This window comes from Corvus moneduloides, chromosome 3 (genome assembly GCF_009650955.1).
Source record: "Corvus moneduloides isolate bCorMon1 chromosome 3, bCorMon1.pri, whole genome shotgun sequence".
Lineage (NCBI taxonomy): Eukaryota > Metazoa > Chordata > Aves > Passeriformes > Corvidae > Corvus > Corvus moneduloides.
Window position 1 is genome coordinate 84360368 of NC_045478.1, and position 26429 is coordinate 84386796.

Here is a 26429-nt window from a genome sequence, read left to right on the forward strand (position 1 = left end):
GCGGTGCGTTCTCGGCGTTGTAGGCGGGCGGGACTCGCTTTCCCGGGGCGCCGCGCGGCGGTCGGTGACGCCGGGGCCGGAGCCGGGCCGGCGGGGCCGGGCCGAGCGGGGAACGGAGCGGGTGCTGCAGCGGGGCGGCGGAGCCGCGCTGTCCGCCATGGACTCGCGGGTGTCAGAGCTGTTCGGGGGCTGCTGTCGGCCGGCGGGCGGCGGGGCAGGCGCAGCGCTGCGCGGGCGCGGAGGGGCCGCGCCCGGCGGCGGCGGTGGCTCGAAGGCGAAGAAGAAGAACGGGCGGAGCCGCGGAGGGAAGGCCAACAATCCTCCGTACCTGCCGCCCGAGGTGAGCTCTACGGCCGTCGCGTCCCGTCAGCCGCGGAGGCAGCGGGGCCAGGCCCCGGGGCGGGGGGCGCCGCCGCTGAGGGGCGGGAGGGGCGGAGGGCCGGTGTCCCCCCCAGAGCGGGTCGGTGCCACGCCCGGACCCCGCAGGTTGGGTGGCGGGTCCGGCTGGAGGTGCCGGCGGTGCTGCTGCGGGGCCGTGCCGGGGTCGCGCTGACAGCAGCCGTAGGAGCGGTCCTGCAGCCCCGGCCCCGCGAGCCGTGCGCCCGCCTGCCCCGGTCTCTCCTCCGGCTGTGCTCCTGTCCCCGGTGCCAGCGAGTTCCTTGTGGGGTCCACCGGAGTAGTATCGCACTGCCTGGCGTCTGTCTGTGGGCGCTTTGCCGCCTGCGATCGAAATAGCTTCGGAAATAAAGCTTTGCTCGCCTCGTAGTCCCAAAGATCCCGTTCGCATCTCTCTCCCCGAGAGATGATCTGGTGGGTCTGAGCCCCTTTGCAGTTGCCAAGCTCAGCAGGTTCTAGTGACTCCCTTCCCAGCTAATTTGACAGCTGTTTTCTTACATGGGGCTGCAGGTGATATGGACAGAGTGTGAGGCACTTGTCCCTTGCAGCAGGGAGAAGTGGCATTGGTAGTACGTGTGTGTGTGGTCAGCTGGGGCAGTTGTTACTGCTCTTATGGAACTGTCAGTGTGGGGAGAGTTGAGGTGGCCCGGACTCAATTGCTCAGCCCCGGTCAGTGAGCTTTCTGTAAAATATGTAATAGCCTGTCCTGGGAGGGAGCAGTTCCTCCACAAGGCAGGGCTGGGACTCTTGGCAAGATGGGAAGACAGCGCTTCACTACTGATAGATCTTCTCCACAGGCAGGACTGTGCCCTGCAGCCGTAGTTTAGTTCTTGTTCCTTTCAGCTGGAGGCTGGACAGACCCCTGTAGTTTCAACACAGCTTCCTGTCCCTGGCTACCCTGTGCAATGTGTGCCCCAGCAAGTCTAGGCTTGTTGCTTTTCTGGTCTCAAGTGCCTTGAAGGAGACCCACTCCCTTATTTAGATGACAGTGCAGTAGGTGAATGGGTTTTTCTTAGAATTGGAAAGCTGGTAGATGGCAAGAGAGGAAAGCCTTCCACAAGTTCCCTTTTCTCACTGTATAGCTCTGCTGCCAAAGAACTGAGCTGACAATTGAGAACTTCTCTTGGCCTTTTGCCACTGTAAGCACCGCTGTGGTTAAGAGCTGAGCTGGAAGGCAAGGAGAGGGCTGTTGCCTCTCCTGACATGCAAATAGGTGTCCAGAGGAAAAGGAAGTGCTTACTGTTGCCAGCCCCATTTAGTCTGACAGAGTATGTGGCTTCCTGCAGGCTCCAGCCCTTTCTCAGTGGTCCTTATACTGAATCAATGGGAAAAATTACTTCAGTGTTGTCTAGATATTCTATATGGAAAGCTGGAGCCTGTTGTGGTTGAAGTGAGCTTGATGAATACCTGGGCCTTTCTGTTACAGCCCCGTATGGCTTCAGCCCTTGCTGAGGAAGTTCTTCTGAGCACATTGTGTACAGACAGTCCCAATCAAGTCTGGTTCTCCAGAACTGTCTGGCCAGTGACTAGCTGGCAAAGGAGTCACTGCCTTGCTTCCTTATGTCTGTAGTCCTTCCTTGTTGAGAGAAGATACATAAGGATATAGAAAGGAGTCAATGAAAAACTAATTGAGTGAGGGAGAGTATCACTGAGCAGGAGAGGAGGCCTTTTGTTCTCAGGCCCCTGTTTCTGTGCACATTGGATGGATGGAAGCTGCTGGATAGGGTGGGAGTGGGATGCTGTGGGTGGCATTTTGTGGGTCATGGATGGGTGAGGGGGGAGACTTTAAATCACATGCTGGCCTGTGCCTTTTTGAAACTGGAACTCTCTGTCTTTCTCTCTGTGACTGTTAGGCTGGCCCTATTCTTTACTGTCCAGAAAAAAACTCCCCCCTGGACAGTATTACCCTTGTGTCCCACTCTAGTTTTGTCCTCTGGTGTTCATGATGTGGGATGCAAACAGCACAAACAAACCATAAGGAGAGTTCTAGTTGAGTGTAGGAAAGAATGGCAGAAGGCTGGGACTTAACACAGTCTCTTTCTGCCCCTTTCCCTCTCTCTGAAATCCTCAGCACCAGCTTCAGGATATCTAGGGATCAGGTGCCTGTAGAAGTCCCTGTGGGCACAGCATCTAACTCTTCTGTCTTGTTTCATTCTCTGACCAGGCAGAAGATGGAAACATCGAGTACAAGGTGAGTCTTTTGAGGTTGCAGAAGGAGGTCTTCCTCCCAGAGGGTTAGAGGGTTATTTTGCAGTAAGTAACTTTACCAAAGACAGCCTATGGGTAACATGGCCAAGGAAAGGACAGAAAAGTGGACACTGCCCTAAGGAACTACCATTCATCTTCAGTGTCTCTGTGCCAAGCATTACCCAGTATGCAGAGCTGGAAAACTTGCTCTCAGTACTCATTTTTAGGAATCTTTTTTAGTATATGATACCCACTATGTTTTTCTTGAGAGAGAGATGCAGATATCCCTGAAAACAATTTGCAGCTTTCTTGTGGCTGCTCTGCCATTTGCACTTACTGGCTCCTGGATCACAGATTGGTCCCAGAGTGCTGTCTTTAACCCTGCAGCAGGCAGGGTACGGATCCCTTTGTCACGAGGCGGGAAGGTTCTTCTACCTTTGTGAAACCCTTTCTCACCTGTCCCATGGCTTCTGTTCAGACACTAATACAGGCTGTACTTTCTAGAGGTGGGTCAGAGTTGGGAGCATTGCTTCACAGAATTGGGAGTTGCTGGCTTGGGCAATGGGATTGCCTCTGCATGCAGGCTGTGACTAGAACTACCCCTCTGTTAAACAGCTAAAGCTGGTGAACCCCTCGCAATACCGCTTTGAGCACCTGGTGACACAGATGAAGTGGCGACTACAGGAGGGCCGAGGTGAGGCTGTCTATCAGATCGGCGTGGAGGACAATGGGCTGCTGGTGGGCCTCTCGGAGGAGGAGATGCGAGCCTCGCTCAAGACACTGCGCCGTATGGCGGAGAAGTAAGTGCTCCTCTTCGTCTGCAGGGCCCACGAGCATCAACAGCCTCTGGTACAGAGGCTCCCTCCCTGGACTCCCCTGAGCAGCTGGCTTCATCCTACAAAGCCCCTGTATGACTGACATCCCTTCAGTCCTGAGGCTCTAGAAACATGAGGAAAGTTATAAGGCTTTTGTCTGGAAGCGCGAGGATCCTTCCCTGCTATCCCCAGCTTTCATCCCCTTCACTTTGTCAGCTGTTATTGTAGAGGTGCAAGAGCTGTCAAGTACAAGTGTGTCTCACGCCTTCCTTTTGTCTTTGTGGCAGGGTTGGGGCTGACATTACAGTGCTGCGGGAGAGGGAGGTCGATTACGACAGTGATGTTCCAAGGAAGATAACGGAGGTGCTTGTCCGAAAGGTGCCTGACAACCAGCAGGTAGGGACCTGTGATTTGGCAGTCTTCTCCTGCTGGAGACTTAGAGGCTTCATACAAGCAGCTTCCTTTTGGGATGGGAGCCCACGCCCTAGAGGCACTTTGTCATAGATTGGCCCATAGCAGATGTTTTAAAGGGCTGCCAGAGGGAGGCTTCATGATAACGCTTCTTATCTCCAAGACTGTGATTGAGGCAGATGTCAGTGTGGGAGATTGCCTGGATCAGAGGTGAAAAATTATTTCGCTTCTATGGCAGCAGTTCTGATGCAGACCAGTGTGCAAACAAGGAAGGATTTAGAGGTCTGCTGCAGCAAATGGCCTGTTTCGTGATACCAAAGCCTAATGTGTCACATCTCAACTCTAGAGAGCGTATCACGACTGCTGGGCAGTGGTTTGCTGGGAGCAGGAGCAGAATCTGAGCAAGATTAAACTGCGCAGTGTCCCTGATGCAGGGAAGCTCTCTGAGCTGCATCTCCACTGCCCAGTAGTGCTCATGCACTCAGCACAGTAGTGCTTAAGTTTAATGATTTCTTTGTTCTTTTTCCTGTAGTTCTTAGACCTTCGAGTAGCTGTCCTAGGGAATGTGGACTCAGGGAAGTCAACGCTGTTGGGTGTCCTAACGCAAGGAGAGCTGGACAACGGGCGGGGCAGAGCACGCCTTAACCTCTTCCGGCATCTCCATGAAATCCAGTCAGGAAGAACATCAAGCATCAGCTTTGAGATCCTTGGCTTCAACAGCAAAGGAGAGGTAAGAGAGTGGGTTGCTGAACTCAGAAAGCTAGAGGAGAATAGGACTACCCTTCTGTTAGAACTGTGAGTGGGACAGGAGGGAAGAGAGGTGGCACAGTTCTGTGTCCTTTTAGGTGAACCTGAGTGCTGCTTGTCCGTTTGCAACAGACACTGTTTCCTGCACCCATGGTGGATGATCTCTCCTTACTAATTCTGAGATCAAAGTGGATAGATAAGAGCTGGGTTTTCTTTACTTGCCTGCTGGGGCTGCCTCTCTCACAAGCTCCTTATGTTCCTTAGGTGGTAAATTATAGTGACTCCCGGACAGCAGAAGAGATCTGTGAGAGTTCTTCCAAAATGATCACTTTCATTGACCTGGCTGGCCACCACAAGTATCTGAAAACAACCATCTTTGGCCTCACCAGCTACTGCCCAGACTTTGCCATGCTGGTGGTTAGTGCCAACACTGGCATTGGTGAGTGTTGCCCTGCCTGCATGGATTGACTGCAATGTGTGAAGAGAAATGGAGAGTGGGGGGAATGGGTCCTTATCAGCTGTGAATGGTTGTCAGAAGAGTTTATTAACCTGTAACCTTCTACTGATATCTTGTAAGCCAGTGCCTGTGAGTGCCTGGGAGGGGAGTAGAGCTGGGATCCTCTTACCAGCTGTAGACCGCATTAAAGTACCCTGGACAGAGAGGCTTTGTTTGGGATTTGGAGCTGTGTTTGTTAGAAAAGAAAACAACTTTGACATATTCTTAGGGCTGCTGAATCCCAAAGCCTTGTAAAAAGGCATCTGGAGTTCTCCCACATCTATCTCTGACATTTTTGTGGCTGTTCTCTGGCAAACTTTAGCCAAAGAATGAAAACTACTGTATCTTTCTGAAGCAGACAGATCAGTCACAAAAATTCTTGGTGGTTTTTATTTTTCTGGACTGATGTTTGGTTTTGTTTAAAAGAATAATTTTGCTTTTTCATTGTATGATGAACTAAGCAGTTACGGTGAAATCTCTAGAGTGGGCCCGTGGGATAGCCAGGAGACACAGCTGTCGGCATAAACAAGCTACAGTGGTGACTGCTGCACCTACACTCTCACTTGTCTCCTGCAGCGGGCACAACACGAGAGCACTTGGGCTTGGCCATGGCCCTCAAGGTCCCCTTCTTCATTGTCATCAGCAAAGTTGATTTGTGTTCAAAAGCCACCGTGGAACGGACAGTGAAGCAGCTGGAGCGAATCCTGAAGCAGCCAGGCTGCAACAAGCTCCCCCTGCTTGTGAATTCAGACGACGATGCTGTTACAGCAGCACAACAGTTTGCACAATCTCCCAAGTAAGGAACCATTCCTTTCTTCTGTTGGGAGCAGCAGGCAGTTCAGGCTGGGCTGGCATGCAGAGCTGGGGAAGGGTAATCACAGGGGAGGTGACCACGTGTTGAACATCTCTGCTCCTCATCAAGTTTCCTATCTCGGCATTCTCCAAGAAGGCATTTTCCCCTCCCAAACTTTTCTGGGCTATGGGAGCAAAAGGCTGCATTAGTTACTTCTCCATGAGAAAAATGTGTGTGAACAAGGGATTGGTGCCTCGACCAAACATTGAGGCAGGGATTACTGTGGCGTTGTACCTAGCCTTCCTGCTTTAGCCACTTACTGGTGTAGGATCCGTCTTCCTGCAGGTCTCAGTAGATTCAGAATCCCAGAAACCTTCTGGAGCTGCACTCAGGCCTTCTGCTTATTTCTGTCTGTTTGTGTCTGACAGCATCACCCCAATCTTCACACTGTCCAGTGTTTCTGGGGAGAACCTGGATCTCTTGAAAGTCTTCCTCAACATCCTCCCTCCACTGACCAACAGTAAAGAGCAGGAAGAATTAATGCAGCAACTTACAGAATTTCAGGTGCATAAGGGTAGTTTGTTTCCAGTTCTGATACCGGACTCATTGCTGTGCCATGGGAGGGACATGGACGTTTGGGGAATTTGGACACCACAGGTAGAGACATGGTGAATTCCTGGACTACTGAGAGACATTAAAAAAAAGACTTGGTCCTTGAGAAAAGGCTGATAGGCTGGATATGTCCTAACCATGAGATGTCTGTCTTGGGGATAAAATCATTTCTCTGGTTGCTATTTAAAAGGCAGAGATTTGTTCCTCTAATGGGAAGGTAGTGGGAGCTGGTGAAGCTCTGACATGGTGTCTGATGACCACCAGAGAGCTCACCTCCTTCCTCACAAGGGGCGGGCTCTTTGTCGTCATTCTGGAGTGCTGTTTCACAGCTGTCTGTCTGAGCAGCTTATTCTTGTTGCCTTGCTGCAGGTTGATGAAATTTATACGGTGCCAGAGGTGGGGACTGTTGTGGGAGGAACTCTGTCAAGGTAAGTGATGCCAGGCAGATGAGTGTGGATGTGAATGGTTGCTGGAGCTCCCACGAGGTTAGAGTCACCTGCTGCAGAAGTGTAAGCTGTGTGAGGCTCAGTCCTGACTGCTGCCAGATGACTGAGCCAAGTGAGAGTAGAGCCCTACAGGGTGTTGGGAGGTGATGTGAGCAGACCATTGGTCATATGGTGGCAAGCAGACAGTCTGCTCTAAAGTTGCTGGATTAGGAATGTGTCCTGAAGCATGCTGAAAGAAGGCATGCTGGAATCTAGAGTTGGCAGTGGTATAGGCATGATCCCAAGGAGTTGCTTTCTTCCTTCCTCAGGTAGGGGGAGGCAATGTAAAAGGTAGATCCTCTGATTCCAGCCGGGGTTAACTGCACACTACCCCATGAAAAGGCAGCTGTCCCTCCGTGTTCAGGAGCGATCAGAGCAGTTTGACCATCAGCACATCCACACGGAACGAGCATCATCTGAGGTCTCTCCACCAGAAACAATGCAGTGTGGCAGAGCACTGGGGGTGCAATGGCCCCTGTCTGTACCTGGGATTCTTAAGAGTGATAGTGTGGCTTTCACTCCTGCTGTAAGAAATCCGGTTCTCAGCAGCTTTGTATCCCTGTCAGTTGGTCCAGGGTAAGAGTCCGAAGACTTGGCCCTGCAGAATTTGTTCAGGTTAATCTTGGAGGGTGAAATGTCTTTGTCTCCTTATGAACTGTGTCCTGCTCTTCTACCCTGGGCAGTGGGATCTGCCGAGAAGGGGAGAACTTGGTGGTTGGTCCCACTGACGATGGGAAGTTCCTCCGGCTGAAAGTGTGCAGTATCCAACGGAACCGCTCTGCCTGCCGCGTGCTGCGGGCTGGGCAGGCAGCCACCCTGGCCCTTGGACCCTTCGACCGCTCCCTGCTGCGCAAGGTTGGTCCCGCTGTTGCCTGGTTGTTCACTGGTCCAGTGAGCAGGGCTGGAGGCCTCCCTGGAGACCCCCCATTGATAGGGTGGGAATGAAATAGAGATGTTTGCAGGAAACTTGCTGGAAGGGGAGGAAATGGCCAAGTTACAAAGTACAATGAGGGCAAGGCTGAGAATGAGATGCAAGCCCAAGTCATGGAGTGGAGGTGTATTTGTGGTTTTGGGGGCTGTTCAGAAGCAAGGGGACTGGCCCTAACTGGTCTGAGCCTTGGGTTGTTCTGCAGGGCATGGTCATGGTGAGCCCAGAAATGAACCCCACCATCTGCTCAGTGTTTGAAGCCGAGATCGTGCTGTTATTCCATGCCACAACTTTCCGGAAGGGGTTTCAGGTGACAGTGCACGTGGGGAATGTGCGACAGACAGCTATCGTAGAGAAGATCCATGGAAAGGTAGGCCATGGAAAGAAAGGGGAGGAAGATGGACCTCCCTGTGGGGTTTGTTGGGATTCCACCATGCCCTCTAGTAAAGCTGGGGGCTGATGGTATTTTGAGTAGCCGTGTCCCTTCCTAGGAGCAGACTCCATCCCTTTATCCTGCCCAATGGTTGCTTTTCCTCCAAACGTGTTAAAGAAGAGAGGTGAACTCTCCATTCTTCAGAGCTTGTGTCTTCCTGTCTCTTCTTATGTATACAATAATGGGAAGGGCTCAAGCCATGCAGTCTGAAGAATGCTGCTTATTTGCCTCATCTTGTTACTATCTTGTTGCTATCCACATGTTGATAACAATGTTATCTCAAGTCATTCTGCAGCACATCCTTCTGGGCAGGGGATGGAAGAGGCCAAGCAGGGGCTTGGCTGAACCTCTCAGAATGCATTCAGGACACTTTTTAACCTCTTCATGCATCAGCTTGGGAGATGGGTCTAAGCTCTCCCATTTTTCTTTTCAGGACAAGCTGCGGACAGGAGAGAAGGCGGTTGTCTGTTTCAGGTTCATCAAGCATCCTGAATACTTGAAGATTGGAGCCAAACTGCTTTTCCGTGAAGGAGTCACCAAAGGCATTGGGCATGTCACTGACCTCCAAGCCATCACCACCAAAGAAAACGGCCTGGAGGAGTCCCTGGGGCCTGGACAGCTGAGCTTCTGACTACCAGTAGGTCAGAGAAATCTCCACTCACCAGCACCTGGGGAGAAGGATGGAAACTCCTGTGGCTTTCTGAGCAATGCCTGGAGCTGCTGCTGTCCCGTTCTAGTGTGGATGTCCCTCCTTTGCACTGTGAGATGGAGCCTGGGAGAGTTTCTTGCATTCAGTGCCGTACGTGGGACAAGTTAAGCATGTCTCCACATCGCCTGCAGCTTTCATTATCCTGCCCTCCTTCAGAATAGATCAGAGGTGCCTGCAGACCTGGGCAGGCAAGTTCTGGCTTTGTTTACTGTTTGAAAATTGCTGGTTGGGAGGCACAGAGCCCTTGAAGACAAGCAGTGAAGGGATGTTTTTCCATCTCTGACACAAGATCTGGTCCCATTTCTGCTCTCTGAGCACTGGGTTGATAACAATGTTCTCTCAAGTCATCCTGCAGCACATCCTTCTGGGCAGGGGATGGAAGAGGTCATGCTACCCACAGCAGGGGCTTGGCTGAACCTCTCAGAATGCATTCAGGACACTTTCTAACCGTTTGAATCTTGGTTGGCTTTAATCTGCTGTGTGTCCATTTGTGCACTGGTTTTGCGTTACTCCAATCTGAGTGTCTTACTGTTGGACAGATATCCTGTTCCCCACTCACATGTACGCATTTCTTCAGCATCCTGCTTTCTGACTCCCAGGAAGCTGTGGCTGCTGTGAGTGGCACAGCCTCCTGACATAACATCATGAAGACAGAGTTTGTACTTGCATCTGTTCCTTGCAGCAGCTGGACAGGAGGCCATTCTGTGGAGCAGAGCAGGGCCCGGGCCTGTGCTGGTGTGAGCAGGTTGTTTCCATGGATGTTCACCTGGTGTTCAATCTGCACATTGGTAGCAGTGGTTTGCAGTGGGCTCCCTGGTGTGGCCGTTCCCAGCCCACCTTGTTCCTCACACGCTTGCCTTAATGCGTGAGGAGAACAGGCTGTGTTACCTATACACAACCAAGTAACTTCTGTTTTGACAATGGCATGATTTTATTTGTTTCTCTTGGAGGAAGAATTCCTTTCTTTCCATTGCCACTGGGGTTTGTTGTCAGAGGGAAGCTGATGTTGCCAGCAAGGACTCTGTACATAGAGTGGAGCACTCTCTCACACACTCTGTCATGCAGCTCTGCTGTGTAGCCTGGAGGGTGCAGCAGGGTCTGTAAAGCTGTACATAGGCTTTTGGTTTTATTGTTGACTGTTAGACCAAATGTGTCTGCCATGAGCAAAAGGCCTTCAGCAAGCCCTGCTGGTTGGATTGGTGGCCTGCTAGCCCTGACTGAAGAGAAGGGCGAGGGCCTGTGATAGCACTTGGACACGCAAGTGGCCCTTCTGCCATCCTGAGAGCAGGTTCTGCTGCTGGGCCACTGGCACACGTGGTGCTCTGTGCTAGGCTGGGCCCTTGTGGGGCGGGAAGGTGGGGGCTGCAGCCTGCCAAGAGCGTGCTGAGGCGGGTGGAAGCCTGTGAAGTGGCATAACTGAAGAGAAGGCAGCTCAAGAGTGGCAGGAGTGACCTGTCCCTTGGAGGGAGCACTGATCCGGCTGAAAACTGCTGCATCCCCATCAGCCCAGCAGTGAGAAAGGAGCTGCTGGCTCAGGGTCACTGCTCAAGCAGGATCCCTTTGACTCCCATTCTGGCAGTGGGCTGGTATTCCAATGACACAGTCTTTTCACCAATGCCTGCAAGAAGGACAGGCCCCAGCTGCCAACAGGCTCTTCCCTTTGGTGCTAGTGGGTCACAAAGAAAGCTGCCTGGGGGTGGGGGACTCCAGCTCTTTGCAGCAGCACTGGTGTTTTCTGCCCCAAATGGGGGTGCTGTGACCTCTTCTGAAACAGCCAGTGGCTGGTCTCACCTCATCCCTGCCATCTGTGGCATGATTGTTCTTGGTGCCATTCTCTTCATAATTGCTGTTTTGTTGTCTTGAATTTTTCTAATGCTGGGGATTGTCCCTGTTCCCCAAGCACATATATAAATGTACAGAATAAAGATGTTTTATTGAGCTTGCTGGCTGAATTGTACAATGAGCGAGGGTGGAGCTGGGCTCTTCCCCTGCTGCCCTTGGAGCTGGGTCATGGGTGGAGATAGCTACCCTTCACCCGTTCCTAAGCTTCTTGCATTCAGCCCTATAAATACCACGCCGTGGTGTGGAAAGAATGTACGCACTGCTGTTTACAACCTCGAGCTCCCAGCTTATCTGAGTAAGCCTGGGTGTGCAGCCTCAGGTGACAGGCAGCCACGTCACCCTGAGCACAGCATTTTCAGCTGTTGTGGGCAGAACAGGCTGCGGCGAGAGCTTCCTCAGTCATAAATTCCCCCAGAGTGTAATTAAAGAGACGCTTTCTAGGGCACACATCTAACCGGTAGTTTGTTTTTAAAATAGCTTCGACCTTATCAAGGGGTTTGTGACTGCCTTGTCTCCAAGAGAACGGGTTGTTCCCTTTGGACAAGCAGAGTCAGAAAGGTTTCCCTGTGGAGATGACTTATGACCAAAAGGATTTGCCTCTTCTAAACTTGTTTTTGTGTCAGATAGTGGCATCTGCAGAGTCCAGTCCTGCCAGACACTTAGGAAGTGAGTGAGATGTGCCACTGTCACAGGAGATGGGGCAATCCTGACAAACTGGTTGTGTTTCTCTTTGCGTGAGGACTTTGGGAGACTTGTCATTTTGCAATGTTAGGATTGTCATTATTGGGAGTGACTCCGTAATTCCTTCCTCTGGTGATTACCAGAGCTGCATGCACCAGAATGAGCTTCTTGTGCTTCTTGAAATCTCACAACTGTGTTGTCAAGTATTAGACTCCACTGACAGTAATGTAGCAGTTTCCCAGCACAGGCTGTCTGCTGGAAGGAGAAAGCAGCTCAATAGCTGCAATTAGGATGGTGCAGTTCAGAAAGTAGCACATACAAATAGAGCTGCCTTTTGCATCATTATCTGCTGCCTGAAAGGCTCTCTCCCCTCCTGCCCACAGAAAGGAAGCCTGCAGCTGATGAAATTCCCTGCAATGCGTTTCCTTAACCCCACCCAGTGCTGCCTTGACGTGGCACATTCCTTCCCCCTGCCCTAAGAGCCAAGCTCCAATTATTGGCAGCAGGGCTTCTGGCAGGCTCTGGGCAGCTCGCAGTGTAGCAGAGCTGAGCCCTGCCAGGCAGCTCAGGGCAAGCACTTCTCTTGTCCTGGAGCCAGTCTCACCCTCTCTCAGTGCCTGCTTGTCCCCTCCATGGTATTCTGCTTTGTTGGCTGTTGTAATCTGTGGAGCTCTGGAGTGGCTACTTTACTGTGGCCCAAAGAGCTGAACAAGTCATTGGCAGAGCAGACTCAGAACAGCTACCTGCCAGCAAGTTGTATCTAGTATCACTCAAGAGTCTGGGAGAGAGCAAAAATGTGGTTATGCACTCTACAACAGACAAAAGCTTTCAGAGTGGGCTTTGTGACTCTTGGCATGTTTTCCATCCCTTCCATAGACTAGCAGTACACTATTTATGTGTCAATAGCAATTATTATGGATTAATGCCAAGATTTCAAAAAGCCCACCAAAAAGTATGCCCATGCAGCTACTGCTTCCTCAAATATTATATGACAGGAGCAGTCTTGTGTGCTCCTGAGCTGCTGATAAGCATCATGCAATGGACTGCTACACAGAGGGAACTGGCAAACCATCTGTAACAAAAATCCTGGGGAGCGGGAGGGTGGGAATAAAAATCAGTGTCTTCCAGGTGGAGAGGGGAGAAGGAACAACAGGGATAAGCTACCACATACAAATTACACTAAGGGCAAGGCCTACAACTGCAGCCAGAGTAGAACCACGAGTTGAAGGTTTCATACTAAGTAACTGGACAGTGGTTCAAGTCAAGGCTTAGTTGGAGATTCCCTGGGATGAGCTGCTGCACTTGCAGTGGCTGCTTTTATAGGAGGCACAGAACTACTGAGTAGTGATGCCATGGAAATACCTATGGCAAGATGTGTAGGTGACAGTACTGTGCAGCTTCTAGTAAGACCAGGCAGGCAGAGGCAGGCCTAGCTGCCACCAGCTAAACTGGCTACATCTACACAATTCATGAGTTCCAGTTCCTCCTAAACTTGGGGTGGAGATAATTTATTAGACTTTTCAGCATTAAAACCTGACAGGCACTATAAAAACTTTTAACTGTATTTAAAAACAGTGATTCTTTAAAAACAGTGATTCTTTAAAAACAGTGATTCTTTAAAAACACCCGGTGTGGCTGGGAGTTAAGGAGGTAAGGGCTTAAAGAAAAAATCTAAAGTTCTTGTCACACCTTCTTTGGGTCGTTTTGCACTAGATCCTGCTGGAGTCTTGGGCTTGTTCTTTGCCTTGACAGGAGACCTGGAAGCCACAGCCTTTGCATTGGGAGCTGCTTCTGGAGCCATGGGAGCACTGGGCTCCAGGAAAGAGCTTTGCAGCTCCAGAGCAAAGTGATAGTCCATGTGCTCTGGGAACTCCCACACCAGCACGAGCTGGCCACACTTCTCACAGTGCTGCTGGTCCCCTGGAGAGGCAGGAGGCAGCAGGGTGAGCTCAGGAGAGGGTGGCAAATTCTGCTCATTTCCCTCCATAGCTGGTTGTAACTTCAGAAGGGTCCTGGAGCTGGGTGGAGTTGAGGATGTTTGTGTAGCATCTGATGGCAACTTCTCCCAGGAACTGCTCTTGTCAGGAGAAGTAGGGCTGGCATTGCTGGGACTCCGCTTCACAGGGGACTCCAGGTCACACTGCACAGAGGCAAGTCCAACGCCAGCTCTCTCTCGGTGCTCTGGGGAGCTGGGCACAGGAGACTCTGCAGTGGCAGCAGTGGGCAGGCTGGTTGCTGCCGCTGCCTGTGACGGCTGCCGTTCTGCTGCCTTTTGGAAGAATGACTCAATGGCATTAGCTGGCTTCTGCCGAAGCTCTTTGCTTGGGCTCCTAAAGAACTTGACCCTGGCCCTCCCACAAGATGTGGCATTTTGACTAGTGGTGGCTGTGCCATCAGGCTGGGTTTCACCTGTCAGGAAGGTGGCAATGCCTGTAGAGAGGGTGACAGGCTCTGAGAACTTGCTTGCCAAGAGTTGCACCGAAGTCAGTGGTGGAGACCTGCAAAGGACAGACCAACATCAGCTCAGACACCAGCCTGGAAAGCAAGAAATCTTCTGAGGTAAGACTTCAGACAAAACATTCACAGACAAGGGAACTGCAGTATCTGGCAAGGGGCGGGAGAAATGTTTGCTCTGACAAAGTTAGTATTGCTACCTCCAGAACAGACATAGCAGGCTCTGTTGGGAAAAGCAGAACCCCTCTTTCCAAAGCAGCAATTCCCAAAGGAAGGGCACTGGAGCAGGAGCAGCCTACTGCCAGCCTGGACTTTCAGTCACTACAGGCTGAAGCTGCTGTGAGATGAGAGAGCCCTAAGGGAGCAGTAGCCTTGTCAGAGTTTAACAGACAGGACCTTCTTGCCTTCACTGCAGAGCAAAAGGAAGGAGGGAAGGAAATGCTGAAGACAGGAGTTGTACACTCATTTTTCCTCCTGCCCCAAAGGCTTCCTCCCAAAAAATTTTGTCCCTAGGGTAGGACAACAAGGCTTAGCTAGCTTCTCCAGCCCAGCAGGGCCAGGACAGCCTCGCTCCACCTGGGCACACCCCAGCCAGTAGCAAACCTCAGCTCCAAGTACAGAAGTGTCTCAGGGCTCAGAAGAGACCAGGCTATCCTAGTGCGAGAATGTCACTGCACTCTACTTTGAGGGTGCTGGGAATCACTTCTTCTGCCACTCAGCATCAACTTGAGTTTCTTTCCAACAGACCTCTGGCTCATCCAGTACCTCCCACATTAGAACGAGTTCTGACAGATGATCCACCTTGTCCCACACTCACCATGCTGCCTGGTGGGCCCCAGCCACGTTGCAGTTTTGGATGAGGGTGAAGGCATCGTTGCACATTTTCTGTGCGTCATAGCGGGACAGGGCGCACAGACGTGACACGCGGGTGTCCCCTTGCTGGCGGATCACCACCATCAGCTGCCGGGCCACGCGGTGGTTCTGCCGGGAGAGTAGAGCTGTGCTTCCAGCGACTCCTGCAGGAAGGGGCAGGAACAGCCAAGGGGACCGTTCCCTGCCCGGAGCCCTCCCCAGCCCACCACCCCCCTGCCATCTCCCGATAGTGGGGTGGGATACACAACACCGAAGTGCTTGCACAGCTGTGCCACACAGGATGGGATGCACTTAATCTTTGCTTTCCCTCAAAGGCAGCTCCACACATTTTCTGGCCCCGCTGCAGTGCCAAAGCTGGTGGTTTGCTCCCAACCCTGGCCTGGAGACTACCATCCAGATAGGAGCACAGCACTTCCTCTCACAGCCCACGGGCACCACGCCTGTGTCAGCAGAGGGCTTTTGCAAGGGAGCAGCAGTGGCTTTCAGGTCCCTGCATCCTAAAGCATGGGACAAGGATCGTTCTAAACCCTGCCATGTTCTGGGGCAAAACCATCCTTCCTGGCCGTGCTCCTGCACACCTCTCTACTTGGGACACCTCAGCACACAGGTACACACACCCCTGTGGTCAGCAGATTTCCTCCCATGCCACACACCACCCTCAGCCTCCTGCAAACCACTCATGGTGCAAATGCACTATGTGCCTCCTCGTGTCCCTGTGCCTTCCCTCCTTACCTGGCTCCTGTCCTTGTTCAGTCTGGATTCCAGCTCCAAGGCCATCTGCAGGAGCCAGTGTTGCACCTGGACAAAGCAGGGATAACAGGTTGAACCTCTGCTCACAGCAATACCACAGCACAAGAGCAGTGCTCTGCACACTGGGGAATGCTGGTGGGGGATCAGACTGGAATGGACAGGCTATTGTAAGGCCCCATATCTGTAGTAGTCCTGGAGAAATCAGTCCAGCTGAGGATTCAACAAGGACATTGTAGATACCACACAAGCCCTGCAGCATTACTACTACACTTTGCCAAGTAATCTAGGTTTCCTGTCATGGACTTCTCTTTCCATCTTCCTACAGCTCACCGGGAACCTCGCCCCAGCTAATAACTAAAGCGCATCCTCCCTCTTTCTTTGGGCTAGTTACCTTCTTTCTAGCAACCATGCTCTTGAAGCTTGGCACTGTGAATAACTTTCGAACAGCACAGGCCCACAGTTTTGCTCATGGAAATTACAACAAGGTTGGACATATTTGTGCATGAGTTTGTAAATGCATTTCTGACAAATGGGGATTTCTAGGGCTCAAATCACCTCCCACTGAGCCCCTAGTCTGAGTTTCAGGGCTTAACTGTGCAGAAAAGAAGCAGTTCTGCAAGCTAGTCTCAGGTTTTAGTATTGTCTTCTCCACAGTGAAAGCCAAGCCTTATGCTAGATGTAGGCTTCTCCTACCGCCTTCTGTGTGGCCAGGGCTGTCTTCCCAGGGAAGTTCTTGCTGCAGCCAATAGACTGGGGCAGGTACCGGTTTTTGACAGGTTCCTCTTCAATTCCTCTGCACAAGTCATAGAGCCAAGACCTGAAAGTCACAGGGAAAGCTTGAGGTTAAGGCAGCTACAGACAGGCAAGCATCACTGGACAGCACGTCAGTGTCCTGCTGAGCCCTGCTTTCAACTCAGTGCAAGCTGTGACTGTCTCATCCCCAGTTCTGCAATTGCTGAACAGGTAGGATTCCTTCAGGACACAACTGCCTGTCAGCACAACTCTTCCGCCTCTTCTCCTTAAGTGGCAACACAGTTCATCAGTCTGCAGGGCACTCCAACCGCTATTCTGGCCCCAGAAGTTGTGTTTCAGGCTCCAGTCCAGCCTTGTCATTTCTTCTGTGATGAGACTGTCAAGACTGCTCTCTTCCCAGCCTGCAGAGAACCAGCCCTTCCACAGCTTGGCCTCATCCTTGGATGCTGTAGAGAAAGGCTGAGGCACTGGCTGACAAGCAAAATACTATTCTGGGGAGGGTGCCTGGGAGCAGGCAAGACTGGAAACCTGTTGTGGGCCCGACAGATCAATGCTTCCCAAAGATGTCACTGAAGTTTTACCTTCCAACCTTCCTAATCACAGCAGAACAACCTAAAAGGTTCTGTGACTGAAAGGAAGTCTCAGTTCCTGCCAAGAGCCAAGTTGTGGTGAATGGTTTATCATTACCCAGTTTTGTCTCCAAAGTGAGTCTGGAGCTCAGTCTCGCTGAACTGTGTCAGCTCCCCAATGTACTCTACTCCCAGGATGTCTGTGATAGCAGTGCCAAGCTTGCCTCCCAGGTTACGGCTATGGCAGAGAAATGAAGAAAAAGAGAAAACACAAATGAAGCATCATGTGGAGACTATGACAAGTCTTGTTGCAGCAGCTGTTCCTAGATGAGGACAGCTAGAAGCTGCTAGGGACTAGCAGGACAAAAGGAACACTTGGCACATAAAGCTCTTCTGCTCATAGTACAAGGACACAGAGGAGTTGATGTAAAACTGCTCCTTGAGTCCCCCAATTTTAGCACTTCTCCCTCAGCTCCATCTAATCCCAAACCACGCTCTGAAGAATGCCTCACACATGCCCTGCTTCCTCCTACTTAGGACCCTTTCCCACACACATCCCTCTCCATTCCTTGCAAGACACTGAAGGGAGAGAACAGCAGTGCAGGTCTGGAGAGCAGGATTAGGGATTCATTCCTCTGGAGCAGCAGTGCTGGTAAACACTTCCCTATATAAGGAAAAGTACTTATGCACAGTGTGGATGCTCAAAACCAAACCACATCTGCTCTCTGTGAGCACAGCTGTCACTCACACTGGGGAACAGCTATGGCCTCCCTGCCCACAGTTGCTCCTGGCTTATACCTGTACACCCCAGCGGTCATCCTGAGCACAGCCTTACCCAGGGAAAGGATGCCCACAGGCTGCTAGTGGGCTTTTGGATTGTGGTCCCTTCACCAGCAGGGCTGCAACTCCCAAGCACAGTCCTCCTCAAGTGTGCTCACAGCTGCAAGGGATCACTGGCAGGATTGCCTCTATTTGTTAGGAGCATTAAGGAGCAGTTACTGTGGAGCTGAGAGCCTCTGCTGCCTGCTATCAGTGAGCATCAAATTGCTGTGCTGAGGTGGCCAGGAACAGCCCCAGGCTGCACTGAAGCAGCAGCTCCCTGGTACTTACATGCTGCTGACGGGCAGTTGGCTGAAGAGCTGCGGCACAAATCGTGCAGATACCAGTGTCTGGCGGTTGGGCTTGTTCAACCCACAGGCCAGTTTTGCCAGTGTCTGTAACACAGAAGAGGGTGGAAACCCTGTTATTACACACCGTGCACTGGCCTAATGGGACTCTACCTAACAGCTTGTGCTGCATCACCTCTAAAAGCTGCCTTTGGAATAGTTGCTAGGAAGATGTGCAAGGTGCACCACTGGTTGCTCCTAGGCAGTATCCACCTCAGGACTTTACATGCACTAGCCAGGTACTCTGAAAGCAAAGCTGTTTCCAGACTTTAGTTCTGTGAAGTGCTGGACTCCTACTCCAGGCAGCTTAGGGGATCTCAGTCTATCATCGGTTGTGGTTGCCATAGTTTTCCACCAGGCAAGCATGCTAGAGCTTCCACTGCATGCCCATAGTCCTCCCCAGGCTATGTCTCTCACTATGTCTTCCTCCTTCATTGTCTGTATTTGTCTTGCATTTTCTTAGTGTCATTATTTTAATCTTCTGTGAGGTCTGCAGCAGCATAGTGCTGCAAAAGGAAACCTGCAAAATGCAGACTGGCTAGCCTGGAAGGCACGTTCTCCTGTACAGCTTCCCTTCCCACTCTAAGCTACCACAGGGTCAAGAACACACAGACCAGTTTGAAATACGTTTAGCTGGGTGTTTGAGGTTTTTTCGAACAAGTCTAATAACTTCCTCTTTCACTGCTTTGCCACACATCCTGTAACTAAGCAAAATTTCTTGCCTGCCTATTGAGCTAAGACCTTTATTAACAGCTCATTTTACAGGCTTACATACATTTGACTCTTTTCTAGACAAAGTAGATCCCTTTTCAGATGTCCAGTTACTGTTTTTTCTTGTTTGGCTGGAGACTTCCAAGTTTATCCACCTCATAAAGTGACATGCTGCAAGCGAAACAAATCACTGAGACTTCATGGGGAGAAATCATTTACTTTTTCTGACACCTTCTGTAAACTGCACATGCTGAAACAGGATTTGGCATTTCTACAAGAGCATTTGTATTACTGACTCATCCTGCTGCTTCTCCACAACAACTCCAGGCTACTTCCTGACTTACTGTGACTTAGCCAAAATCCTACTGGTTGGTTTTTTTTCTATAAACCACAGAAACAATTGGTGAGCATAGGAGAAGCAGAAGAAGCGCTGGTTGGTGATTTCAGACTGATTCTAGGCTTTTTCAAGCTTAGAATTTTCAACTCTAATTTCATCTCAGAACTTTCAGAGCCCAGGCTCTGAGCCCCATCTATGCTTAGCAACACCTGAATTCATACAGCTGTTCCCTCTCTGTAGGTTTCAGTGAAAATATTGGCTCTTAGCAGACCTCAGACAGATCCCCCCAGGATCCCACTCTAAACATCCCAATTTGAGTGCAACTGACTGAACAAAATCATTATGGGAAACAGTTAATATTTTCTTCAGCTAGATGCATGCCCTTCAGACAGCCTCAGTCATGTTGTCCGCTACCATGTCATCATCAGGTTATTCAGCTCAGGGTGAGTTGTGTTAGAAACCTGAAGGCTGACACCTTGCAACTGTAGTCTTCCCTGCACATTTGGCCACTTGTGCTGTCAAAGAGGGCATGTAAATGTGTGGTTCTTGAGAAAACTATGCTGTTATTCTCCAGGCGCTTCCAAATTGTTTGGTCTCATTCATCATCTGTGTTCTTGGTGTACTCTAACAAGGTACTTCATTGGGAAGAACAGTTCCTTGGGAGAGTTTTCTGTAGAAAAAATACAAGCATAAAGCAGGTAATCTTCACCTTAAGTTTCAGGCAACAGCCACTGTAGCCAGAGAATGGTTTTTACTGACACAAATTCCCAGCGACTCAGAGGCAGAAGAACACCAGATTGGGGCACTGAGGTGAACTGGGTTGCTTTTCCTCTTTCTGGTGAGTCAGTGTTTAGGCTGCCAGCTGCACTTTGGGTGATGTTCAGCCAGCTGCTGAGATCAGCTACAGGAGCACTTGGTGCATGACAGCAGCTGCAGAAACAAACGGACTTTGATGACGTTGATGCTGCAGCTACAGAGGGTTTCCTGCCAGGTGAAAGGGGGGGTGGTTTACTGAGAGCACCCCTTTTATTCTGCAGAAAAGGTTTGTACCCACAGAGGTGAGATGGCTGTGGAAGCACAGTACAGTGTTCTGCACAGCCACAAGTAGGTTGTGGTGATCTCTGCACTGTGCTTACTGCTACAGATACACAGTTCTTCAGGGATAGTACAGTACATCATAATGTCCTTACTCCCTCAAAAAAAAAAAAAAGCTGGCATAGAAAATGGAAGCTGGGAGAACCTGCTAGGAATATCAGGGAAGTTCTCTGTTATTCTTGATTAAAGAAAACAAAAAGGCAAATTGAACATCCCTTCCACTGGAAATTTTTACAGTGACCTTTCTCAGCTAGCTCATTTCTGCCTCACAGCCTGCTCTAGCTTTAAACTGAGCCAGTGCAGAACCAGCTCCAGTCCCTGAGTACAGCTAGCAATAGTTCCAGCTGTTTCTGCAGCAGTCTAAGATGAAATTAATCTTCCTTGAACTCCAAAGCATCCACTTAGTCTTCAGTCTTCGTTTTTCTTTTTTTTTTTCACTCAGAAACTGCCTTTATGAAGTCATACCTGTATAAATAAGCCCCTCTTCTGCAAAACGGAAGGGGTGCTCTCAGTAAACCACCCTGCATTTCACCTGGCAGGAAACCCTCTGTAGCTGCAGTACCAAAGTCATCAGAGTCTGTTTGTTTCTGCAGCTGCTGTCATGCACCAAATGCTCCTGTGGATGCTCTCAGCAGCTGGCTGAGCATCACCCAAATCCCTGCAGCCAGCAGCCCAAACACTGACTCACCAGAAAGAGGAAAAGCAACCCAGTTCACCTCAGTGCCCCAGCCTGGTGTTCTTCTGCCTCCGAGTCACTGGGAATTTGTGTCAGTAGAACTGGCTACAGTGGCTGTTGCCTGAAACTCAAGGTGAAGATTACCTGGTTTATGTTTGTGGTTTTTCTACAGAACACGCTTCTGGTGGACTGAAACCCCTTTTGTTCCTAGGGAACTCACTCATTAGGGTATACCAGGAATCCAGGCAGTAAATTGCTGACTGCCCAGGCCACAGCTCTGGGGAAACAACTCCCATTTCCAGATGTTTTGTAATTTCTCTGAAGGTGTGATCACACATGGCTGCATTCCCACCTCGGTTCATCTTCTCCAGGAGACTTGTAAGTATGTATAGGAGAGCATCTACAGCATATTCTGACTCTGCTACTCAGAAGAAATCAGGCTGATGCATTATGCACGTACCTTGTTGTGCGAGATGCCAGCTGAACACCTGAATCCAGTGGCTGCTTCCACAGCCACCCTGATTTCTTCCACAATTACTGCGCCCATGGTCAACTGCAGATCAGGACAATCGGGGTTATCGAAAGACAGCGATGCCAGCCACTCGTCCAAACCACGTTGCCGCAGCTCCTCTAGAAAAGGGACACAAAGGGGGTCACAAGGGGATATGATGTGGCACTTCTTGCTGAGCCCAGCAAAGGGACCCGCAGCATCAGCCAGATCCAGCCAGCAGCCACAGGCTTCTGTAGGCGCATTCCAGCCACACGGAGGAGAAGCAGGCACCTTAAAAGCCATTCACTGCGGAAAACACAGACCCCATTTACCACGCTCTTGATTCAGGGGAGACAAAGCCGGCGGGGCGGACCCTTCCCGGGGGTCGGGGGTCGGTGCGTACCCTTCCCGCCGGGCTCGGCTCGGTGCGTGCCCTTCCCGCCGGGCTCGGGGCCGGGCTCTGCGGGCAGTCCCTGCACGAAGGTGCTGGGCAGCAGCGCAGCCGGCAGGGGGCGGCCGCGCAACTCGCGCAGCCGGTGGCGCGCGCTGCCCGTCAGGTCCAGGTACGCCTCGTCGATGCTCGCGCGCTCGATGGCGGCGAAGCGCGACAGCACCTGCATCACCTCCGCGCTGGCCTCCCGGTACCTGCCGGGCGGCGGGCACGGGCTCAGCCCCCGCCCCGCGACAAGGGGAGGGCCCGCGCTGCCGCCGCCACCCTCGGCCCCCGCTCTCACCGTGTGAGGTCCGCCTTGCCCCGCGCCTGCGGCACCCGGGCCAGCGCCAGCTCGGGGCACAGCGCCCGCGCCTCCGACGCCCACATCCCGCGGGACACGCCGAAGGCGCGCGCCTCGTAGCTCACAGCGATGATCCTGCCAAGACATGAAGGTGAAGTGCAGGGCGGGCCAGGCCCCGCGGGGAGCGGGGTGGGACGAGGAGCCGGGATCGCCAAGCCGGCTCGCCTACCTACCCTCCGCCCTGCCACTCGGTGTACTGCACCACGGCGCAGGGGCGGCCGCGCAGCTGCGGGTCGAGGCGCTGCTCCACCTGCATGAAGAAGCAGTCCATGTCTACCAGGGCCACCACCCGCTCCCGGCCCCGCGACATTCCGCCACCGCCACCGGCTACCGCCCGACTGAGTGAATGATTGAATAACCGCCCGCTCGGTGGGGCGGAGAGCCCCGCCTTGCTCCGCCGCTTTGCGGCACCCGTAGTTTCCGCGTGGGGCACGCCGGGAGTCGTAGTTCTCCGGGGTGTGGTGGGGCGTGCGCGTGTCCCCGCCGCGGCGGTGCGCGGCGCCCGCGTTCTCCCCGTGTCCCCGTCCCCCCCAAGGCGCATGCGCGGAGCTGCGTCCCGGCCGCCCCGCTCGTCCCGCCCGTGGGTGGCCGGTGGCGCGCGCCCGCCGCCGCCGCCATGTCCGCCGAGCAGGTGAGCGGCCTCTGCGAGCAGCTGGTGAAGGCGGTGACCGTCATCATGGACCCGGCGTCCACACAGCGGTACCGCCTGGAGGCCCTCAAGGTACCGCCCGGCGGGGGAGGAAGGGAGAGAGGGACGGAGGGAGGGAGGGCGCCGGGCTCCGGCCACGCGGCGCCCCGTCCGCATGGCCCCGGGTGGGGCGAGAGCCCGGTGGGCAGGTCCCGGGCGTCCCCTGGGGTGCTGGGAGCCGTCAGCAGGCGGGGGGGTTCGGGCGGCCGCGTGTCCCCCGGCGTGCTTCGCCAGGGATGGGGCTGCCACCTCCCGTCCCAGCGTGTAACTGCGTGTGCGTGTCCCGGCCCTCCCTCCCCTAGTTCTGCGAGGAGTTCAAGGAGAAGTGCCCCATCTGCGTGCCCTGCGGGCTGAAGCTGGCGGAGAAGACGCAGACGGCCATCGTCCGGCACTTCGGCCTGCAGATCCTGGAGCATGTGGTCAAGTAAGGCAGCTCGTCCCGAGCCGGGGAAGGGTCCCGGCCTGCCGCCACCCAGCGTTGGCGTGAGACCTGCGCCCATTCCAGCGCTTCCCGCCCCAGGGGGGCACTTTCAGGACGCAGGGAGTTTGTTCTGCAGCAGAGGGCAGTTGCAGTCCTGCTCTGGATTTTTTTCGTCCTCTGTAAAAGAAGGAGAGAAGAGAATGGCTTTCAGGCAGGTTGGGAAGGTGAATTCACTGAGCTCTAAGACACGTTGACATCACAAGATGAAAATAAGTACAGTGGGTTACCAGTAGGTCTTTGCAGTGTTCTGTCCTTGGCCCCTTGCTAACAAAGAGGCTTTGTATTAGTTCAGTTCTGAGATTCCTTTCTCTGCCGCCTCTACAGACCTGATGCTTTGTGCTTTTGCTGCTACTTCTGGTGTCTGTTGACTTCGGTGGGGCACATCCATTTGCCAGCAAGAGTTTTAACTCAGCCTTTTCTTTCTGGGATTGGGTGCTGGCAGAGGCAGGAACTGTAGTGTGTCTAGGTAAAGAAGTGATGGATCGTTGAGGATCAAGTCAGAGATCTTTACAAATGTTTTGACTTGGTGTCCTTTTTGTTTGTTTGTTTATTTTTAACAGATACCGCTGGAACAATATGCCTCGCCTAGAAAAAGTTTACCTAAAGAACAATGTTATGGGCCTCATATCCAGTGTAAGTACCTCCTGCACCAGGCTATTCTCTGAAATGTGAGAGCAAAAGGAAAAATACTCCAGTTAATTAGCACGGAGGATCCAAATTCAGTTTTGCATTTCATTGCTTTCTCACTTTGCGTCTCTGGTTGTTTCAGTGCTTTTCTCTGTCTTGTCAGGTGAATAGCCATGTTACCTCACATGGCAGGAAGTTGTGAGGCTTGTATAACATATATAAGGTACTTTTTCTTGTCTTAGGAGGCAATTCAGTAACTATGGACGTTCTTATCCTTTGCAAAAACAGTAAAGTCATTATCTTAGTTGTGTTTTCTCTGCTGTTGTGATTGCTCTCATGACCAAGTGACCTTCTTTTGAGAAGAATCCTTCTCGTTCCCAGAGTTTATTAGCTATGGATGCTTGGGAGTGTAGGAGTGTCATCTAAGGTAGCTGCAATGAAGAGCTGCCCAATGTTGTGTTTTGTTTTGGTTTTAGTTTCTGTGGTTTAGAATGTTTGCAGACACTGTGTTTCCCAGGTCAGAGTTACAAATGCCTGAGGCTTGCTGTTTTGTGTAACTCTGCCCCCTTCCTGTTACAGGGAACTCAAAGTATCCTGGAGGAGGAAAGTCACATTAAGGATGTGCTGTCTCGCATTGTGGTAGAGATGATCAAGCGTGAGTGGCCTCAGCACTGGCCTGACATGCTAAAGGAGCTGGATACCCTCTCCAAGCAAGGGGTATGAAACACAGCTGTCTGTTCTCTTTTGCTTGCTCGTAGTATGGGGTTCAGTCAGTCTTCTGTCATCCCGCGAAAAATCTAACTCCCTCATGGTCAGGTGAGACAGGCTGGTGATGGACTCAAAAATCCCTGTAAGATTAAGGTATTCTGAGATGGCTCTATCAGAGAGAGAGCGCCATCCTCCTGTCTTATTTTCCCAACATGTGACCTATGTCTTCATTCATGGTTGCTTTCTCTCCACATCTTTGAGCTAGTCTCTAGAGATTTTAGTGTTTGGACTATGCTGATGGAGTGTATTTCGCTTTGGGACATCAGGAAACTCAGACAGAACTGGTGATGTTCATCCTCCTACGTTTGGCAGAGGATGTGGTGACTTTTCAAACTCTGCCTACCCAGCGGCGACGAGATATCCAGCAAACCCTCACCCAGAACATGGAAAAAATCTTCAGCTTCCTACTGACTGCCCTGCAGCAGAATGTCAGCAAGTACAGACGCATGGTGAGAGTCTCCTTCCCTTGGGTTTAGTCTGTTTAGTCCTAAATGCCGGAGGCATTTAGGAATTGGGATGCAGCTCCCAAACTGTTGGAGAAGCAAGTGCAGAAGCTGAAATCTCTGTTGCTGCCGCTCTGAGGTAGGGATCTGCTGCGGCCTGGGAAGCTGGTGCTGATCAGAGAGACTGAATGCACAAGGCTGACAGTGTTAGTGTTGATACTTTGATTTTGCTAGTGTAAATGGCTTGAGTGGGTGCGTGCTTCATCCGTACTGTTGGAGTGCCTGCTGGCACGAGGGGTGTACAGTTTAGCAAAATGTAGGTGTGGTTGTGGCAGAAACAGGTAATTTGGGGTAGTTTATGTAACACACAGTGGTTAAGAGATGCCATCCAGGAGTCGTGTCTGCTCTCTCATGCTGCAGAGCTACATTTGAGGTGATGCACCAAAATGTGTGAGTTTCTGATGTGTCAACATGCATCTGGACCTCTGGTCCTTTTCTCCAAGAGCTCAAGTCAGGAAGCCCTTTTTTTGTCAAGTTTTAGTGAAGAATGTGCTTCTGTTTTTGTGTAATGAGACTTTTTTCCTGAACTCTTACTTAGAAGCAGAGATGTGCAGGTCAGTCACAATGGATGGTGAAGGGGAGTCTACCCCAGTCTGTTCCTGTGAAAAGGAAGTGGATTTGAGAGTGAAGCACAGTTGAGAAACAAAACTAGAAACAAGTTGCTTAGTTATATCTCATATTCTTTTTTTCCATTAATTAAAATCTAGAGTTATACTAAATGTGAAACTGGGAAGGAATGAAGAAGCCTTTCCTACCTGACTTCTGTACACTTTTCTGATGCACTGTCAGGCTGAACAGCCCCACTCTGTAGAGCAGCCAGTTTTCTGTGCAGTTCATGGTGGTGGGAGGGTGACCCTGGTGTGTTTTGTAGTCTGGTTGAAATGCATTTCTAGGTAAGGTTTGCATTGCAATGCTTGAGGCTCTGAAGTGTGGCTGCTTCTGCTAATGGTGGAATCTTTCTGATTGGCAAGGTTGGAGCACCCCAGGAACAAGAAGTCCTCACCACTCCACAGGTTAGCAGATCTTTGGGATATATGTGAACAGGGTCAAATCTGAGGGTTGGGTGTTCACCTGTCTGCACACAGACTGGGGGAGAGATGATGGGCAGGTCCCCAGGACCATTATTATGTGCTATGCTTCTCAGTATGATGGATTAATA

The 26429-nt window shown here is 51.7% G+C and overlaps 3 protein-coding genes across 8 annotated transcripts in view; 2 read left to right on the plus strand and 1 right to left on the minus strand.

Annotated features, from left to right (window-relative positions):
- Positions 1-75: 75 nt before the first annotated feature.
- On the plus strand, positions 76-10951 carry GTPBP2 (GTP binding protein 2). The gene is made up of 12 exons (XM_032102496.1): positions 76-340; positions 2561-2587; positions 3199-3383; positions 3686-3794; positions 4342-4539; positions 4821-4995; positions 5629-5848; positions 6274-6409; positions 6827-6885; positions 7626-7797; positions 8076-8240; positions 8737-10951. The coding sequence occupies exons 1-12, from the start codon at positions 158-160 to the stop codon at positions 8932-8934; spliced, it is 1827 nt and encodes a 608-aa protein (XP_031958387.1). The 5' UTR covers positions 76-157; the 3' UTR covers positions 8935-10951.
- A 2071-nt stretch (positions 10952-13022) lies between these two features.
- On the minus strand, positions 13023-22605 carry POLH (DNA polymerase eta). 2 transcript variants are annotated; one of them, XM_032102494.1, is made up of 10 exons: positions 22377-22605; positions 22144-22278; positions 21813-22054; positions 21380-21549; positions 18045-18148; positions 17053-17172; positions 16306-16429; positions 15595-15660; positions 14807-14970; positions 13023-14033 (listed from the first exon to the last, which is right to left on the minus strand). In XM_032102494.1, exons 1-10 carry the CDS (start codon positions 22511-22513, stop codon positions 13178-13180), a joined length of 2118 nt encoding a protein of 705 aa, XP_031958385.1. In that variant the 5' UTR covers positions 22514-22605; the 3' UTR covers positions 13023-13177. The 2 variants fall into 2 exon arrangements, with proteins under 2 accessions (XP_031958385.1, XP_031958386.1); XM_032102495.1 differs by having other exon boundaries at positions 21742-22054; positions 22144-22468.
- A 134-nt stretch (positions 22606-22739) lies between these two features.
- The window catches only part of XPO5 (exportin 5), a 28993-nt gene continuing 25303 nt past the window's right edge, over positions 22740-26429 (plus strand). For 2 of the 5 annotated variants that reach the window (XM_032102488.1, XM_032102489.1), the window contains exons 1-6: positions 22740-22924; positions 23194-23315; positions 23933-24005; positions 24579-24716; positions 25034-25216; positions 26242-26283. In XM_032102488.1, the coding sequence (XP_031958379.1) occupies positions 22820-22924; positions 23194-23315; positions 23933-24005; positions 24579-24716; positions 25034-25216; positions 26242-26283 (663 nt within the window). In that variant the 5' untranslated portion in view covers positions 22740-22819. Of the gene's footprint in view, positions 22925-23193; positions 23316-23343; positions 23537-23932; positions 24006-24578; positions 24717-25033; positions 25217-26241; positions 26284-26429 lie in introns of those variants that run through there. The other 3 variants (XM_032102491.1, XM_032102493.1, XM_032102492.1) reach the window with 2 other exon arrangements.